The sequence below is a fragment of the Toxotes jaculatrix genome, chromosome 18 (assembly GCF_017976425.1).
Source record: "Toxotes jaculatrix isolate fToxJac2 chromosome 18, fToxJac2.pri, whole genome shotgun sequence".
Lineage (NCBI taxonomy): Eukaryota > Metazoa > Chordata > Actinopteri > Toxotidae > Toxotes > Toxotes jaculatrix.
The window spans coordinates 2,719,486-2,738,175 of record NC_054411.1 but is presented as its reverse complement, the minus strand read 5'-3'; the positions used below and the strand labels follow the sequence as shown (position 1 = coordinate 2,738,175).

The window sequence follows — 18,690 nt, the reverse complement described above, 5'->3', positions numbered from 1 at the left end:
GTAGTAAGTATTAATACTGGAATTGATATTGGTGAACCTGGCTCTGATATTACTTGATAACATCATGAAACCAAGTAATTGGCCCTCGCTTGGGCTTTTATTTTGAATGGTATTATCGGAAGTTTTGATTTTTTACTTCTGAGAAGCTTTACACTGTTCACAGAGGGGAGGCCCGAAAAACCCAAATAATGAAGTCTAGAAAAAAAACCCCAAAACGATACAATGTCATCCTAAAATAAGAGAGATTAAACCTCGGTAGTTAGGTTAATGGAAAAACCGGTAACTAACAACATTGTGTCACCGTTTACATAAAGTTTTAGTGTACCTCTCTTGGCAACAATTTTGATTGTTGCCAAGAGAGAACTGATTGTTTTAATTGTTTATGTTTTATAATGCCAAGCACTCACTGGTGTCAGCTTTTCAAATGTGAGTTTTTCCTGGTTTTCCCAGTTTCCATGACACGGGTTGTATTGCATCTCTTTGTGGTCATTATATGTCTCTTTTTGGTTGTTTTGCGTCTCTTTGCAGGTTGTTTTGTCTTTCCTGTCTTTGACTTTCTAGGAAGAAATACTGACAGTCACTTTGTACAGAGGCTCTGGCCCAGCAGTCCCCTGACTTCTCAGGCCTCTGGGTCCATTCAGTTTTCCATCCATGTTTACTCATTTTTTTGTTACTAAACAGCTAAAATGATGCTGCAAATGATGATTTGATGTGACAAAAGACTAGAAACATTTATAATCATATAAAAGAACAAGGAACTATAATAATAATGTGATTTATAAAGGTTTGTGGGGAGAAATAGATGGATTGTAAACTGGTGGTTAATGACAGGCACCTTCCTTTAATACTTCTGCAAATGATTTGACAAGTTGCAATGCTTTAACATCATATCTTGTTTATTGGTTTCATGGAACATGTAGAGACCTCTCTGACTTCCCAAGAGGCTTTAAGCTGCACCAAGCATGTTTGCCTCATGGCATGTGCTAAATCCAAAATTAACACAAGATGCAAACAATTAAAACACTTATGATCATTCCTGGAAGATGAAACATGAATTAGTCATTACAGATGCCACAAAATGAGACGAACACTCAAATAAACCAAGTGCTGCACATTTATAAATGTGTGAAAATCTTAGACTGAACAGAAAACAACACTTCAGCAGCTTTAACTGTCCTGTCGTCACGAGGTGGAATCACACAGCAGTTCATATTTATCACATACAAGATTAGAAAAGGAAATACATTAAACTATGCCTCAGACTGTGAATTAATGATAGAGGAGTGTACTTTGCAACAAAAGGCAGCTTAAGCAGAACATACAGTTAAAGAATAGGTGACTGACAGTGAAGAAAATCATGTGTCTGTGGAGAGTTTGATTTTTTTTTTATGTATGGAGTAGAGTTTCAAGTAGCAAACTGTGAGCTTGGAATAACGAGGATCTATCTTGTTTTCAAAATCAATCACCCGCATGCTCATAACCTGTGAACATTACATGTCAGACATGAAACAGACACTTGTAGATAGAAAGTTGCGACTCCAAGATCACAGAAGTTAAAAACCTGAAGTGCAATTCAATATTCCCTTCACCATTTACCACTGTCCCCTATGAACAAAGCATTTCAAAATGATTATTAATTCCCTTTACATTATCTTCTGTTAGTGCATTGCATGCAAAGTTAAATGACAGTACAGGGGTGTTGTTTTCACACAATTAGAGCTCTCTTCTTGTTGGCGAGGAACACGTGCCAGTTGTGCCAGTTGTGCCATTGAAGCCCGGTGTTCTGGGTGCAGGAGCCACCTTCAGTGCAGGTGTAGCCGCTGGGACAGCAGTGCTTCATGTCGCTGCAGCACACCGCCTGTGGAGAGGACAGAGGGAGGAAGGTACGTAACAAAGGTTAGTAAAAGTTAGTTTAAAGTCGCAACATTATATTATAACATGTAAAGAACTGCCTTTTAACAAAATTTATTTCAAGCATCAAAAGTATTATTATTATTATTATGGATCATTATTATGATGTATTTAAATGTAAGCAGCATTTTACTGTTTAGTTGGTTAAGTTGGAGCTGATTTTAAATATGTAGTGTGTCTAAGAGCACAAGATGACATATATGTCATGTTTTGTCTGACCAAAAGTCCAAAACCCCCCAAATATTTAATTTGACATAATGTAAGACCAAAAAAAGCAGCAACTTCTCACACTGAGAAGCTGGAAACGTCAAGTGTTTGACATTTCTGCTTTAAAAATGACTTAAATAGCTTCCTTTGTTATTTTCTGGACTGTGCTCCGGTGGTATGAGCTGAAGTTGTTACTGTGATTCATACATTAGGAGATGGACAGCAGCCCCATGTAGTGGCGGACATCCTGCAGCAGGTCTCTTCATCCGTGCAGCTGACGTGTTCATCACACTGGATGGCTCTGTGCTTCAGAGGACCAGGCTGGGGCTGATACTCAGGCAGGTACACCGGAGTCAGTGGGACAGTCTCCAGCTGCAGCATGATGAGCTTCTGACAGGACTTCGAGGCGATGTTACAGGTGTAGCCCTGCGGGCAGCAATGCTCCTTATCTGGGCAGCACACAGCCTGCAGACACAGCACACAGACGGTGAGTAAATGACATCCCTTATTTTACATGAACAAACTATGGCAATGCTAATGGATCCTGATAATGCATTTTATATTTTCATGTCAAAGTAGCTGCCCTTCTTCCGCTAATCTCTCCACACACACACACAGACAGTGCTCACATTCTTCATCGGGCAGCAGCCCCACTCGCCCGTGAAGAGCCGGCAGCAGGTGGTGTGCTCGGGGCATTGATTCAAACGGTCACATGGCACGGATGTGGGGTCAGCCTGAACACTGGTGGTGGCTGGAAGCTTGGTGTACCACGGTATCACCACTTCTCCTTTGACGCAGGAGGTCTTGCGCTCATCGCACTTGTAGTGGGTGGGGCAGCAGTGGTTCCCATCAGCGCAGCACACTGCCTAGAGAGAAGTGAGAGAAGAAGTGCAACTTTCACATCACTGATCCTGTTTTCCAGTTCTTCTTTTATCTGCGGTGAAAAGAATGAACTTAGACATGAAAAACACGAGTGCTGCACTTTAGAGCGGCAACCAGAGTGAGGGTTGCTGGTGCAACAATGGCTTTAAAAGTTCTGGGCAAATGCCAGAACTAGAAATCTAACCAGGAAATACTTGCTGAACGGAAACAGTCTTAAGCTTTTAGCAGCTGTCTGGTCCAGTGTTGATTCTGCTGTCAGCTCTTGGTGTTGGGCCCCTTACAAATAAAGCTGAGACAGAAACTCCAAGTAGCACAAAACAAACTGGTCTAAGATGTCCTCAGGTTTGAGTCTCGTTGGCAGGTGTCAGTTCTTGCAACTTAACTGGCACAGATTCACCTGTGCATGGTTTACAGGATAATGCATAGAAATGCTCCCAGATACATTTTTAATTATTTTGGTCACAATAAAAGGGCCAGCATAGCAAAGTACAAACATTATAGATTCCAGACTAGGATGGGTCAGAAATCTTTGCTGAATTCACGGGCCCTGGAGGAAGTTTCCCTGATGGACTGTGAAAACCCCAGGGACAAATCAGATGTGTAGTATTTTAAAATACAGAGTATATATAATACCGAGTGCTGTTAATAAACCGAAACCAAAGCCTGAAAACCAGATGATGCCACCACAGAAGAGGAAGCACATCATCATGTAAAACGAGGACAGTAGTGAAACCATTTCCATTAATTTATTTCTAGTACTATGTCCCACTGCTGAAAGTGTGAGTAGGTTTGTGATGTGGGTGGGGAGTTTTTTCAGCTTCTCTCTACCTCATATCATTCAGACATTAATCACATTGAGATTTTTAGCTGTAAAATATGCAGCTGGAAGGTGACAGCTTTGTCCCCGAACTCTGAAGATCAGTGATGTTATGAAAGTGCAAGGCTCACCTCTGGCAGTGGGCAACAGCCCCACTTATGAGCCGAGGCCATGAAGCAGCAGGTGGTGTACTGAGGGCAGCTGGTGTGGGCGTCACACTGAATCTTGCCCTCCACTTCTTTATTCTCCTCCCTCTTGTCTTCCTCCTCATCGGTCTCCTGTGCTTTCGTCCCCTCGTCCTCCTCAGGCTCCTTCCTCTCGTCCTCTGTTTGCGTCGAGCTTGTTACCTGACTCTGGGTTGTAGCGGAAGCCACCGTGGAAAATGCGGGTATCTTCTGTTTCATGGGTGTTGAGCCTGTAGTGTTGTGACAGCTTTTGGTGGCCACGTCACAGGTGGTGTCCTTAGGGCAGCAGGTTTCATGGTCCTCACAGCAGACCGCCTTTTAGACAAAATGGCGACAGATCGACAAGTGATTTGGGGAAGTGCAATGTGAAAATTGACGTTTTAAAAAAGAGGCTTTTCATGTGTATTTACCTCTGGTAGAGGACAGCAAGCCCAGAGGCCCTTTTTGTTTTTACAGCATGTGGTACCATCTGGACAACTTGCGGTGGAGTCACATGGAACATTCCCCACTTGTACGTCCTGCCTGGGGATCGCAGGCACCTTGTCGAGCCACGGCATGGAGCCTGAGTCATCCTCACAGGTCTGAGCAGCCAGGTTGCACGTCTTACCTTTTGGACAGCAGTGTATAAAATCTTCACAACAAACAGCCTGTGAATGGGGAATGACACAGTTGGACAAATGGAAAACCGTTAATGCGACGGTAACACCCTTCACGTCAAAGTACTCAGACCCCTTCACTGTGGTCACACTTTATGTTGCAGTTTTGCTCGCTATAATCGTTTAAATGAGTTTTTTCCCTCATCGATCTAAACTCCCCATAATGACAAAGGGAAAACCGAATTTTACAAATATTTGCAAATTTATAAAAATGAAAAACTGAAATATCACATTGACATAAATATCCATAATCCATAAATATCCACTGCCTTTACTAACTTTACTATTTCAGGTGCCTCCTATTTCTCTCGATCATCTCTGAGAAGCTTCTACACCTCAAGTGGACTCCACCTGTGGTACATCCAATTGACTGGACAAGGGGACCAAGGAGCTAAGTTTCCCAAGAGCACAGTGGCCTCTATAATTCTTACATGGAAGAAGTCTGGAACAACCAGGATTCTTCCTAGGGCTGGCTGCCCGGCCAAACTGGGAGAAGGGCCTCGGTAAGCAAGGTGACGAAGAACTTGATGGGCTCTCTGACTGAGCCCCAGAGATCCTGTGTGGATATGGGAGGAGCTGCCAGAAGGACAACCGTCACTGCAGCTCTCCAGAGAAAGACACATGAAAGCTGCTTGGAGTTTGTTCAGTAGCACATAAAGGACCCTCAGACTGTGAGAAACTAAATTCTCTGGTCTGATGAAACCAAGATTAAATTGTTTGGTTTCAACTCTAAGCGTCATGCCTGCAGGAAACCAGGAACCACTCATCACCCGCCCAACACCATTCCAGCGGTGAAGCATGGTGGTGACAGCATCACTCTGTGGGAGTGTTCTTTAGTGGCAGGGACAGGGAGATGGGTCAGGGTTGAGGGGAAGTTGAACGGGGCAAAGTATAGAGATATCCTTAATGGAAACCTGGTCCAGAGTACTGAGGACCTCACACTGGGCCAAAGGTTCAGCTTACAACAGGACAATGACTCTAAGGACTCTCAGAATCAAGACATCACAGGAGTGTCTTGGGGAAAAAATGAAAATGAAAAATGAAAGACAAAACCGTACCTCTGGTAGAGGACAGCAAGCCCAGCCTCCCTCTTTGGTTTTACAGCATGTGGTACCATCTGGACAACTGGAGGTGGAGTCACATGGAACATCCCCCACTTGTACACCTTGTCTGGGGATCACCGGCACCTTCTCGAGCCACGGCATGGAGCCTGACTCACCCTCGCAGGTCTGAGCAGCCAGGTTGCATGTCTTACCTTTTGGACAGCAGTGTATAAAATCTTCACAGCAAACAGCCTGGAAATAAGGAATGAAACAATTGGACAAACGCAAAACCATTAACACAACGGTAACACCTTTCACATCAAAGTTTTGAACATGTAAATAGGGACTTTCTTGGAAAAACAGCTGACAAAATTGTACCTCTGGTAGAGGACAGCAAGCCCAGCCTCCCTCTTTGGTTTTACAGCATGTGGTACCATCTGGACAACTGGAGGTAGAGTCACATGGAACATCCCCCACTTGTACACCTTGTCTGGGGATCACCGGCACCTTCTCGAGCCACGGCATGGAGCCTGACTCACCCTCGCAGGTCTGAGCAGCCAGGTTGCACGTCTTACCTTTTGGACAGCAGTGTATAAAATCTTCACAACAAACAGCCTGTGAATGATACGATCAAACAGACAAAAAATCATTCATGCATCTGTAACACCTCTCACATCAAGGTTTTATTAACGTTTTTATTTAAATAGGGACTATTCTTGTACCTCTGGTAGAGGACAGCAAGCCCAGCCTCCCTCTTTGGTTTTACAGCATGTGGTGCCATCTGGACAACTGGAGGTGGAGTCACATGGAACATCCCCCACTTGTACACCTTGTCTGGGGATCACAGGTACCTTCTCGAGCCACGGCATGGAGCCTGAGTCACCCTCACAGGTCTGAGCAGCCAGGTTGCATGTCTTACCTTTTGGACAGCAGTGTATAAAATCTTCACAACAAACAGCCTGGAAATAAGGAATGAAACAATTGGACAAATGCAAAACCATTAACACAACGGTAACACCTTTCCCATCAAAGTTTTAAACATGTAAATAGGAACTTTCTTGGAAAAACAGCTGACAAAATTGTACCTCTGGTAGAGGACAGCAAGCCCAGCCTCCCTCTTTGGTTTTACAGCATGTGGTACCATCTGGACAACTGGAGGTGGAGTCACATGGAACATCCCCCACTTGTACGTCCTGCCTGGGGATCACCGGCACCTTCTCGAGCCACGGCATGGAGCCTGACTCACCCTCGCAGGTCTGAGCAGCCAGGTTGCACGTCTTACCTTTTGGACAGCAGTGTATAAAATCTTCACAACAAACAGCCTGTGAATGATACGATCAAACAGACAAAAAATCATTCATGCATCTGTAACACCTCTCACATCAAGGTTTTATTTATATTTTTAATTAAATAGGGACTATTCTTGTACCTCTGGTAGTGGACAGCAAGCCCAGCCTCCCTCTTTGGTTTTACAGCATGTGGTACCATCTTGACAGGCTACTGTTTCATTGCAGGGGACATCATTACCTGGAAAAAATACCATTAGTTATGTTGGGAAAAAAAAAGTCTAAACCGGTTTCACTTATCTGAACACAAACATTAAAAACTTTACTCAGTGATGTGAAGGTGAGAGGAAGTGCAATAATGTACCAGTAAAGGCACTGTTAACAAGAAAGCTTCACAGGGCACCTTTAATTTTACATTAAACTTCTTATTGAATGCAGGAAGAACACTGCTGTACTTAATATCAGATGTGATAGATTTTCCCCACTGCTAAATTTTGTCATGTCATAGAAGGAAATGCGGTAACTTATTAACATTTAGCTGTGCCAGGAAATCACACAGTCACTGACACACCTACTTTTAATGGAATGCAGCCTTTCTTAATGTTATTAAAGCAAAATATCTGCACTGATAAAGGTCTGTGGGTGAATGTGTACACTGATGAAAACTTTTGCATCTGGTCTCATTATGTGCATTTTTTTTATTTACCTCTGATGCTGCTCTACCTTGTGTTTTAGCTGCAGTGACTGTGCTGGATAATTCGACACATGATAGAAATCTCACCTCTGTTTCCCTTAGAAACAGATGACACGGACACTTCCTCACCTGACGGGGGTTCTGTAGTCGCTGTGGTGACCTCTGGGGCTTTGTGAGATGCTCCATTATTTGCTTCCTCTGCAGTCACTTGTTCATCCTCTGAAAGTGGAAACGTGCATAGATCAACCGCTGCGTGAACACACGCGCACACACAGACCAAGACTAAGAAGAATCAGAATGAGGAAGTAGGTCAGTGTTTTTCAGTAACAATAAATCTGACCTTTCTTGTTCTCCCACTCTGCTCTTATCCTGGCAGGGAGTTTGGCCCACATTGGCACCTGTTTTTTGGTGGACAAGGAAATACATTTGGAGTGTTCGACATCACAGGAGCTCCCCTCAGGGCAGCAGTGCACCTTGTCCTCACAGCACACAGCCTGTTGAGACAATAAAGACACACACATGGAGTATCACATAAGAACCACATGGGATAAGACACCATAATGTCCTGATAGCTGGACGTCACGGCAGGACATGCAAATCCATCATTTGACTTTTTACTCATTCATAATCTCACTTATGCTTTGGAGGAACATCAGCATTGTAAACCTGCGTTTACAGTGTGCATGCACATTACAGCAAGATCAGCCATTTTGTACCTTTGGCATGGGGCAGCATCCCCACTTGCCCTCCAGGGTCTCACAGCAGGTGGTTTGATCTGGACACTCTGACACTCCATCGCTGCACAGAACTGTAGTCATAACCTCTGAAACAACATAACAGGAGCATCAAAATATTAACTTCAGGGATCTGGAGATGAAGGTGACCCCCTTAAAAAAATATTTTTAAAAAGCATGTGGTGCCTAAAAGCTGCTTCAACATGTTTAGTTTGTTTAGTTTTAGGGAACAGTTAGAATACCTGTCCCACATGACCTGCGAGGACTGGAGGGCTCGTAACGGTCTTTTAAAATCAGTTCTTTGACAAACAGGAAGCCGATTTGAACTGATGTGGTCCACTCTTTGTTCTTTCTGGTGCGAGTGAGGACTATCGCACACTGAGCAACAAAAAACTGACTCAAAGTAGAAGAGTCTCACCTTTTCTGATGCAGGACCGGCTGTCTACACTGCACTGGTGGCCCTCAGGACAGCAGTGTTTGCCATCAGAGCAGGGGACTCCCTGTCAGAGGTCAGTGAAGTAATTTGAAATGTAAAGTCTGCCTGTATCTGTCTGCACTGCAGGGTAAACTGTAAACTGTAAATCAATCCAGCAGATGCCTTCACAAAAGAAAACAGGAAGTTGTCGCCAAGTTACCTCCTGTGACAGGAAGTAACTGGGGATTTGCAAAACAATTCTCAGATTTGCATAACATACTAAATATGACATACTAAAAATGACATACTGATAGCTGAAAACGCTACAGCCTGCATGTTTTCTGTTGGACAAGGTTTGATTACCTGAGCTATGGGACAGCAGCCAAACCTCGTCAAAGCCCTCAGACAGGAAAACTCAGGTGGACATCGTGATTGATCAGGACAGATGTTGTCATCTTCCTCCCCCATGTACGTCTTGATCATCCTGAAGGACTGCAGGGACAGGGTGGGGAAGAGGGACAATCTGACTGCAGGTACTCGCTTTAAATATGTCTAATTGTGACTTACTGTTTCATCTGTGTTCATTATGAAATAATCGGGTGTCTGTTATTCTTACTTTGGAGAGTCTAGGCTGATCAGCTGAGGTTCTTTCCACCCAGGGGATGGACACAGTAGCGTTCACACAGCTGGATTTGGCTGCATCGCAGACTGTACCCGCAGGACAGCAGTGAGTATGATCCCCACAGCACTCAGCCTATGGCGACAGCAGTAGTAAGAACACTTTGACTACCAAAGTTTTAAAACTGCTATCACTAAGGCGAAACGAGGCCTGAGCTTTTATCTGGCTTGTAAAGTAGTAAAACACCACTGAGGATGAATAGCACCACTGTACAGCCTTAATTCTTCTAATTTTAGAGTACAACAGAATGGTTATCTTCTGTGTATATTTAACTAAGTGATGGACAATGAGACAACGTATTTTACTGAAGTTACAGTACTATGTTGACATAGTAAAAAGGGGTTTAATGCTGACAGATGGATAACGTCATTTCTTCATTTTATGTCTTTTTAGAATTTTTTTTTTTTTTTTTTTAACGATAAAACATAACTGACATACACGTGTGGGCAAACTTCAGGAAATGTGAGGGGAAACACAAATGTGTTCTCTCAGCTTGAAATTACCCTGAATGTACTAAAGTAAGTTACACGTTTATACACTAAAATGCATCAGTCACCAAACTGAATTTCACAAGAATCAAAAACCAAAATGATTGCTTATTCTATACTACGCTCATTTTTCATTACTACAGACTGCTCTGGGAGAAATTTATGGGGGAAATTAAGAATTGGCCAATATGATCACAAAAGGGGAACTTTACATCATGCACACTCCACAAAGCTTCAGTCACAACTTGCTTATGTAGAATTACTGAATCCAAAATTAGCATTGCTTAAAAAGAGGAATTGCTGTGTTTCCTGCCTTCAGACTAAGTGTTTCTGCTCATGTTACGATGCAGAACATGCAGGTGAAACGATCGTGTCTACCTGATCAAACGGGCAGCATTCATAGCCGTTAGCCGGGTCATTGCAGCAGGTTTGACCTTCTTCACATCTCCCTCCATCTGGACAGTCTTCAGCAGCAACCAGGGCCAGGAGAACCCAACAGAACACAACCCACCTCTGCATCTGTACACAGGGGAAACACACACACACACACACACACACACACACACACACACACACACACACAGAGGGTATCCACAAAAGGAAAGTGAAAAATGTGCAGGTGGTATCCCCCTCCCCACTCAACATCAGATATGATGTTTTTTGCATTAAATACAGCACAAACAGGTGTCACAGAGACAATAATAAGCATGCTCAGGAACTAATCTGGTGATTTAAAGCCATTAAAAAAATTCACTGAAACTGAGACGTAAAACATTTCATCTGAGATTCTTATAAAGTGTTACTGTCACTTATTTCCTGAACTCTCATACTTCCTTAAGAGCTTTGTTCCTGATTTTCGTCTTTTTTTTTTTAATTTCGCAAGGAATAACAGAGTCAGAAACAATAATTATATATATAGGTATATAAATTAACTCACTTTCAGTTTCGTTACCTTCTCTCAAGGAAGCGCATTTTGTCAAAATCTCGGTTGGTTAGAATAAACTGGACATTTTTACAAAAGAGGATTATTAATTTACAACGCATGAAGATTAAATTTGTTTTAATCTAAGCAATCTGAAGCGTAAAGCAGTTGTTTTAAAATGTGTGAATCACTGTCAAACGTCTTTGCAGTTCATTAAAATGAATTCTTTACCAATCACACTCTCAAGGCCAAACCAAGAAGTTTATATTGTTCTTACCGTGGTGAAAGACTGAAGCGCTGTTGTGAGCAGTCAGGTGTTCACAAGTGTCTCACCACAAAATAACATAAACGACAGAGATACATTAAGTTGAACACGCCCACAAAAGGAGAGAGAGAGAAAGGAGGTGGCTCCCAGTTTCCCTAGAGACTTTGCAGCGCCTCTACTGGTTTCTACTGGTTAGATCGGATTATTTTATTATTAGATATGACTGATAAATCTTAATGAAACCTCTCCCGTTTCGCTGTGTTCTTCATTGCACAGGCTACAGTTGACTGACAGACAAACTTGTTTACATGCAACAGCTGCAGCTCTGCACCGCAGTGTTATTGACGCTGAAGTTAGATTCAGATTCGAAAGTTAAGGGAAACTTTGTTTACAATGCTGAGCCACCGATTCGGCTTTTTAAATTTTTTTTATTTTAATTTCCCTTAGTGCTGTAAAATGATGTTCGATCATGTCTGGATTGAAAGTGCAATAAAATCGCAATTTTTTTCTTTTATAAAGAAAGGTTTCATAAATCTGAAAGAGGGTTTTAAACAGCGTTAAGGGATGTCTAGCACACTCTCACCGTTCTTCCAACAATAAGTGGATAAAAAGCGAATAAGCGGCTCGTCGCTGTAATTTAAGTTTCCCTTAACTTTCCCCTCAACTGTCGAATCGGAAACCAACTTCAGGACGCTGACGTTGACCCGCTGATCTCTAAAACATGCGCACTGGCCTCTCCCGGTCACTCAGACGCGGCCATCGACGAGTTTGGTGTTGTACAGATCTACGAAGACTGTGCGCAGCGTGTGCGCACTTTTGTGACTTATACCTAAAACACTCCTGGCACGAGCTCGGTCCGCAAACATGTTTAGGGGTTTCCTCTGCGGGGTGCAGCCGTGCAGGGAGGCTAACGTTAGCTCTTAAATTCAGCAACATCATGTTGGATTCAACTGAAATGGGCACAGACGCCTGTATTTTACGACACTGGCAGCTAAAGTAGAGGTGAGTAACGTTAGCTAGCCTGTTACCTTAAAAAAAATATTACCGTTGCCTGAAAAGCTAAAGCTAGCTGCTCGGCTAAACTGCTCTCGGGTGCTGTTACATGAAAACATGTCTCGGACAGGTTCGACTCTGTGCATCTGATAAAACTGAATCCGACCTTTCCTCCTCTCCTCGACTGTGGCTTAAGGTTTATTCATTTTGTCTGTCAGGCTAAGTTAGCCATCTATCGTGTGCGGAGAATAAAAAGTACATAATGTGACAACGCAGAATTTCCCACAGTGCTCCTCAGGTTATATGTTTAGATTATCTGCGTGTGTGGAAAAACCTTAAAATGCACCCACCCTAAAAATTAGAAGGTATTAAAAAGTCTTACATTTGATTTACAAAGGCCTCAAATATGTGTTTGTTAGCCTATCATTGGTAACAACGGTCCTTATAAATGTTTTTGTATGTGTTTTTTAAAATTATTATTTTTTTGTAGTGCTGTTCGTTATGAAAAACAGGTTAATTTTTAATAGAAGAATCCAGCCATGTCTGTGCTTGTTATTCGCGTCTAGGTCGTGTGTGATTAATGATTATTAGGAATTATTGTTATATAATGTCATATACTGCTGGGAAGTCTTTTTCTTACGTTCATACTTTGACTGACATGACCATGTTGCATGATACTCTCTTTGAAGAGTCTTAAGTTTATCTTGGTGAACCCTGTGTTTTTGAGTTGCAGAATTCGGAGTGAAGTTACTTAATGTGCCTCAGTTTTTTTCGTTAACATTCTGCATGAGATTATACAATGAACTTGTTTTGGTGAAGATGACAGAAAGACGTCAGACGTCTTCTCTTTTAGCTCCATGTTTCCTGCTGGAGGACATTTGTTTGGCAAAGCGGTTCATTGGCCAGACAAACCTTGAGAGCCAAGTGGCTATAACTGTCACACTGAAGTGCAGTTGCCTCCAGAAATAGGATGAGCCTGGGAAACTTAATGGCAGCCACACAGGTAGGAAATCAGGAGAGTTGGTGATGGCTGAAATGCCAGAAATCCTCCACAAAGCACATTTTCTTTAAGAATATTCAGATAAAACATCTTGGTCACTGGTGATGGATTTGTTGTCGTCGTAAATAATTTCTTAAAAACATCAACTACTTTCATAAAAACTCTCCTGAGGAAATTTCTTTATTTACCTTAATTTCACTGTTGGCTGGTTGCATGTGTATTTTTTCAGCTCCTATCTACTCTTTCATTTAGGAGTGCGTCAGGAGGCGAGACTCACTGGCTGTCTGGTGAGATTGGAGACATGCCCCTCGTAGATAAGCTATCATAATATTTCAACGACCCCATTATAACAACTCCACCTAGACTCACCCAGTTCATGTAAATGAACAACATCTGTTCCAACTTTCAGGGCTGCAACCAATGATTTATTTTTATTATTATCAATTATTTTGCAGATTATTTTCTCAATTAATCAACATCTATAAGATGCAAAAAAATGAACGAAAAATTCGTGGACCTCATGGTTACGTTTTAAAACATAGTATTTTTAGTAGTAATGATTGTTTTTTTGACCTTATTTGTGTTGTCATGACTCTAAGGCGGCAGCAGGTATCACAACCTCAGGATTCTGACATAACAGGACACTGAATCAAGGTGGTGTAAGGTTTCTGATCCTGTGAGACACCAACCCTTCTCCTTTAGTTGTTTTACATAACAAGGAGACATAGACACCTGGCTACAGCCAACAGGGCTGAACCTCAGTGTCTGACAGGGTCAGGATTTGCCTCTGTGAAGTTTAGTTACAGTACATACTGTACTCAGTCTGACATGGTGTGGTCTTTCTCTTGGTCTGACAGGTGGACAGGATGGGGGAGCGAGCCGTCAGCCGCCCCGTGACTGCGATCTCTCCAGTGCAGCAGATGCTGGCCTCTGGCACTGGAGCCCTCCTCACATCTATATTTGGTGAGATCACGGAAACAAAGACTAGAAAAAGAAACTTATGTCAATAATAATAATTCTAGTCAATTGTCTGATCGTTTAATGGACTTACTGTTACAGCTCTACATTTTCACCCACTTGCTTTATTGTTACCAAAGTCCTATGTCAATAAAAAAGATCGAATCAGTGAGTTTCTTTGTTTGCAGTCACACCGCTGGACGTTGTGAAGATCAGGCTGCAGGCTCAGCAAACACCGTTCCACCAAGGTAGGACACGCAGCTTGTCTTCTTCTGTGGTTTGAATCTCACAGTAGCTTTGGTAACAAAACACTGACTTTGCTTTTTACAGCTGCTTGTTGATCCCATTTTTATCCTGATGCCTTTCTAACACCACAGCACCTGTCCTTTGTGCTTTTTGCGGCGCACTCATCTCTGGTTTGTACTGCTCTGTCTCTGTCTTTCATCTGTCCTGCACTTTTGGTTTGTTTCACAGCTTTAGCCTGTGAATCTGCTCCGTGGGGCGGCGTCATCCGCCCTTCCAAGTGTGAGTATCTGACCTTCCGTTGCCGCATGCTAAAACACACAGTGGTCCTGCACAGTTTTGTGTACATGGCCATGTGCTCGACTAACAAACATGTCTTGCCAATAAAAACAGAAAAAAATATCCCCATTGCAAATACGTCCACGTGACTGAGGAAAGCTTAAAGTGCATGTGTTTGTTTCTCTGCTTGGACCAGTGTCTCATTCATTAGTTGGTGTGTGAGAAAAGCAGCATGTCATGTTGTTTGTAAGGAATCTATAAACAAAAAGCAACACTGAAAATGTTCCCTAGAGACGGTTCACAACAAAACACAGGGAAAAACTGATCAGTATCACTGAAATGTTAGTTAGAAATCCTGCCCAGTTACTACAACTGGATTTGTTTTTAGCCGAAGAGGAATGAAATTTGAATCCTGTAACATTTTAATGAAATTGCACGTGTGTGTGCTCGGTTTTGTTGTAATCTGTGTTGACCTGCTCACTCGTGATGCTGTTCCACGTAATTGTTATGTTTTTATTTCCACGTGGTGAAGTCTGTTGTTGGAGCTGGTTGTGAAATTATGTTTTGTTTTTGTTGTTTTTTTAGAGTTTCTTAGAAAGTTTTGTCAATAATCTATCTTTAAACCGGCCCTAAATAAACAGGCAGAGTAAGCAGTGACAAGGGCAGCCCTGATGTTATCTTCTGACTGGCTCTGTGGTCATTGCCTTTGCAGCTATTATTAGTCACCTGTTCTCTCCTCAGTACATGATTGTTTACCTTAATTTATAAAACATTAAAACTTAATGGTGGTTCACACTAATATTGTGAGATGTCCGTTTAATGGTTTTGTTTGGATTCTGTATCCTTAGCTGATATTTTTAACTGTGCTGACTGCTGGTTGTTCTGTTCCTCACAGGGAAGTGTTTCCTGTATTGTAATGGACTGATGGATCACATCTACGTCTGTCAGAATGGAACCAGTTCCACCAGCTGGTACAAAACACCAACACATTTCAATGGGACTCTTGTGAGTACTGTTGTAGTGGCTGGAAACACTTTAAGCTACAGTATCTGTCCCTTTTACAAATGAATTGAAATATGTCCTGTTTGTTTGTTTGTTTTTTGTTTGTTTGTGCCTCAGGATGCTTTCGTGAAAATCAGTCGACATGAAGGACTCAGGTCTTTGTGGAGTGGGCTCCCGCCAACACTGTGAGCTCCTAAACTCTCATCAAGAAAATGCTTTTATTAAATCATAATTTACAAAATGTCTCGAAGAAGTGATTTCAGATAATGTGCAGAGAATTTAATTTGACTGTGTGTGTGTGTGTCTGTGTGTTTAGTGTTATGGCAGTACCTGCCACTGTCATCTACTTCACCTGCTATGACCAGCTGCGAGACTTCCTGAGATACGGTCTGGGTTTTCAGGGCAGCCATGTCCCTCTTGTTGCTGGTGGTCTAGCCAGATGTAAGAGCATGAAAACACAAACACACACAGATGTCCAAACTCTTTTTTTGAAGAAACTGAATTCAGTGTTTTTTAAGACTTTTCAAGACAAACTGTTTTCTTTGTCTGTGTGCGCGTGTGTTTGTGTGTTGCAGTGGGGGCTGTGACCGTGATCAGCCCTCTGGAGCTGGTCAGGACTAAGATGCAGTCCCGGCGGCTGACCTACAGTGAGCTGCGAGTGTGTATCCGGTCTGCTGTGGCCCAGGACGGCCTGCTGTCCCTGTGGAGGGGCTGGGCGCCCACTGTTCTCAGAGACGTTCCCTTCTCCGGTAAGAGCAGTGCCATAGAAACAGTACAGTGTCATAAAATGTGGGTTTTTCTTAACATTCAAACTGGTCAAACCTCTCCCGCTGCATATTTCACTCCTCTGCTGCTCCATACAGTCATCCTTTCATCAGAACACGGATAAATACACCATTTCCGTGTTGTACCATTTGCATTCTTGAAAATCTGCCAGATTTTTTTATGGCCACATGACCACACACACCTTAGGCCCTCGATTTGAATAAAGACAGACCACTTTAGCAGGAAAAAAATGGATGTAAAAAACAACAGGAAGCGCAACACAAATAAGAGAGTAATAAGTTACAATGCTGTGACAAGTGCTGTGAAAATCTTAAGATGATTGTAATGTGAAACAAAGCAACACAGTAGCAAACAAACCATCTCTGTTCATGTGTACTTTCAGCTTTGTACTGGTTTAACTATGAACTGGTGAAGGCCCAGTTGTGTGAAGAGCTCCGAATGCCTCAGGCCAACGTCTCCATCAGCTTTACTGCAGGAGCGGTCTCTGGAGCCGTGAGTACTCAGCTTCGATGTTAACACACACCTGCCACACGCCTAACACCTCGTCTTCTAATTACTGACAGGATCGTACCAATGACTGGATGTAGTCAAAATTATTTTCTGCTTGAACTGAAAAAGTGGGAATGAGTAAAACTAAAGTCGGCTCGCTGTCAGTTAATTATATACGAAACACTTTACGACAGTCAAATATCTGGTGTTTAGATTGCTGCTGTCCTGACGCTGCCTTTTGACGTGGTGAAAACTCGGAGGCAGATCCAGCTGGGAGAGATGGATACTCTGGGAGGTCTGTGCTTATGCGTGGTGGTGTTGGCAGGACGTTGCCTTTTTAAAAAGCGTGAAATGTATTCACATATTTTATATACAATAAGGAATACTCTAAATACTTTCTTATTCCCATTCCTCCTAGTTTCCTTAAAGAGAACCACATCTACATGGCACATAATGAAGGAAATATGGGCTGAGCTGGGCTACAGGGGCCTGTTTGCAGGTACACTCCTATGCAGTCTAATGTGAAATAAAAATACTATTTAAACTATTTAAAGTGAAAACATTTGTATGTTCCCCAGGTTTCATGCCCAGGGTGATCAAAGTGGCTCCAGCCTGCGCTGTTATGATAAGCACCTATGAGTTTGGAAAGACCTTCTTCCAGAAGATGAACCTTGATCGAGAGCGACTGGCCTCCTGAAGGCTGGGTGTGCGGCGCTGGGCGTTTCTCAGCGGCCAAAGCACATGCAGATGTTTTTAATCAGGACATATGGGACAAAGTCTGAGGGGGACTTTTTCCCAAATGCCTATTCTAGCATGAGGAACAGGAACTGAGGGATACTCTGGGACCACGCACGTAATGTGTGTTGATGACTGAAGTAAATTTTTTGCATTGTGCAGGAAAGTTGTATAAGGTTTAATGCTTAATGGGAAAATTCAGAATTTCAACTGCATCAGCACTGTAGCATGAGTGTGAGGAAAATGTTCTCATACCTATATTTTGCATTGCCTGACAAACTGCATGGTGTGTACGGCCCCGTTCGATCCAGAAGCCAGGTAATAAGCTGGCCCACCCTGCATTGTCAGTAAATCATGACATTTTTGACATTTGTCTACTCAGTAGATAAATGTCACATCTGTTCTGTAGGCTGGTTAGATTTGACCATTTGTCGCACTTTACATTTGCAACATAAGAGCTGTGAAATGAAATCGTAATAACTACAGGTAAGTTTTTATGTTTGTTGAGTGTACTCCACTTTTCTGTTCTCATAACTGGAGGAAAGCCATAGTAGAAGAGGCACACAAGGCCTGATGGCAAAGTTAAAGCAAGTCTTCCTACAAGATTTGCTTTCATTGGTGCATGGGCTTAGTATATTTATGCTCTAAATATATTACAAGAAGTAATGATTATTTCCCACATATGTGAAAGCCGCTGCAGCCAACATCCCAAAAATCACATTTTCGCAGTCATAACATCAAAACTTGTTACACTGAGACATAAAACAAATTATTGCTGCCTTAAATTACCAAGTGTAAATGTTTCCTTTGTTTTCTTATGAACGAAATGGTAATAAATGTTAAGACAGCTTTAATATGCTATGTGTATTTTTTTTTTTTTTTTTTTTTTTTAGGAGTTGGTCAGTGAGTGCCATTATTCAAAGAACTGAACATTTGTCTCAAATATAGCTGAATTAAATTAAAGACAGTAGATCATATGTACAGCGCTTGAAATATATATTTTGACAATACAACTTTTTTTC

General features: G+C 42.3%; 2 protein-coding genes across 4 annotated transcripts; one reads left to right on the top strand and one right to left on the bottom strand.

Moving 5' to 3' along the window:
* Positions 1–878: 878 nt before the first annotated feature.
* grna (granulin a) lies at positions 879–11,340 on the bottom strand. Of its 2 annotated transcripts, XM_041061871.1 has the most exons (18): positions 11,197–11,340; positions 10,376–10,516; positions 9,447–9,584; positions 9,194–9,322; positions 8,834–8,915; positions 8,398–8,504; positions 8,022–8,175; positions 7,811–7,900; positions 7,131–7,228; positions 6,787–7,023; positions 6,424–6,660; positions 6,080–6,316; positions 5,717–5,953; positions 4,413–4,649; positions 3,949–4,317; positions 2,748–2,984; positions 2,326–2,583; positions 879–1,858 (listed from the first exon to the last, which is right to left on the bottom strand). In XM_041061871.1, exons 2-18 carry the CDS (start codon positions 10,514–10,516, stop codon positions 1,706–1,708), a joined length of 3,141 nt encoding a protein of 1,046 aa, XP_040917805.1. In that variant the 5' UTR covers positions 11,197–11,340; the 3' UTR covers positions 879–1,705. The 2 variants fall into 2 exon arrangements, with proteins under 2 accessions (XP_040917805.1, XP_040917806.1); XM_041061872.1 differs by lacking the exon at positions 6,787–7,023.
* Positions 11,341–11,822: 482 nt separating this feature from the next.
* On the top strand, positions 11,823–18,516 carry slc25a39 (solute carrier family 25 member 39). 2 transcript variants are annotated; one of them, XM_041061877.1, is made up of 12 exons: positions 11,824–12,186; positions 14,035–14,140; positions 14,323–14,382; positions 14,609–14,659; positions 15,552–15,661; positions 15,776–15,843; positions 15,975–16,099; positions 16,234–16,407; positions 16,827–16,936; positions 17,147–17,228; positions 17,352–17,432; positions 17,512–18,516. In XM_041061877.1, the coding sequence occupies exons 2-12, from the start codon at positions 14,044–14,046 to the stop codon at positions 17,628–17,630; spliced, it is 1,077 nt and encodes a 358-aa protein (XP_040917811.1). In that variant the 5' UTR covers positions 11,824–12,186; positions 14,035–14,043; the 3' UTR covers positions 17,631–18,516. The 2 variants fall into 2 exon arrangements, with proteins under 2 accessions (XP_040917812.1, XP_040917811.1); XM_041061878.1 differs by lacking the exon at positions 14,609–14,659 and having other exon boundaries at positions 11,823–12,186.
* Positions 18,517–18,690: the final 174 nt, after the last annotated feature.

Excerpts from the sequence above, each read along its gene's own strand:
- slc25a39 (XM_041061877.1), top strand. The coding sequence starts at position 14,044 with ATGGGGGAGCGAGCCGTCAGCCGCCCCGTGACTGCGATCTCTCCAGTG. Across the intron at positions 15,844-15,974 it reads AGTGGGCTCCCGCCAACACT|TGTTATGGCAGTACCTGCCA; the intron begins GTGAGCTCCTAA and ends CTGTGTGTTTAG. Across the intron at positions 17,433-17,511 it reads CTACAGGGGCCTGTTTGCAG|GTTTCATGCCCAGGGTGATC; the intron begins GTACACTCCTAT and ends TATGTTCCCCAG.
- grna (XM_041061871.1), bottom strand. The coding sequence starts at position 10,516 with ATGCAGAGGTGGGTTGTGTTCTGTTGGGTTCTCCTGGCCCTGGTTGCT. Across the intron at positions 6,317-6,423 it reads CTTGCTGTCCTCTACCAGAG|GCTGTTTGTTGTGAAGATTT; the intron begins GTACAAGAATAG and ends TATCATTCACAG. Across the intron at positions 5,954-6,079 it reads CTTGCTGTCCTCTACCAGAG|GCTGTTTGCTGTGAAGATTT; the intron begins GTACAATTTTGT and ends CCTTATTTCCAG.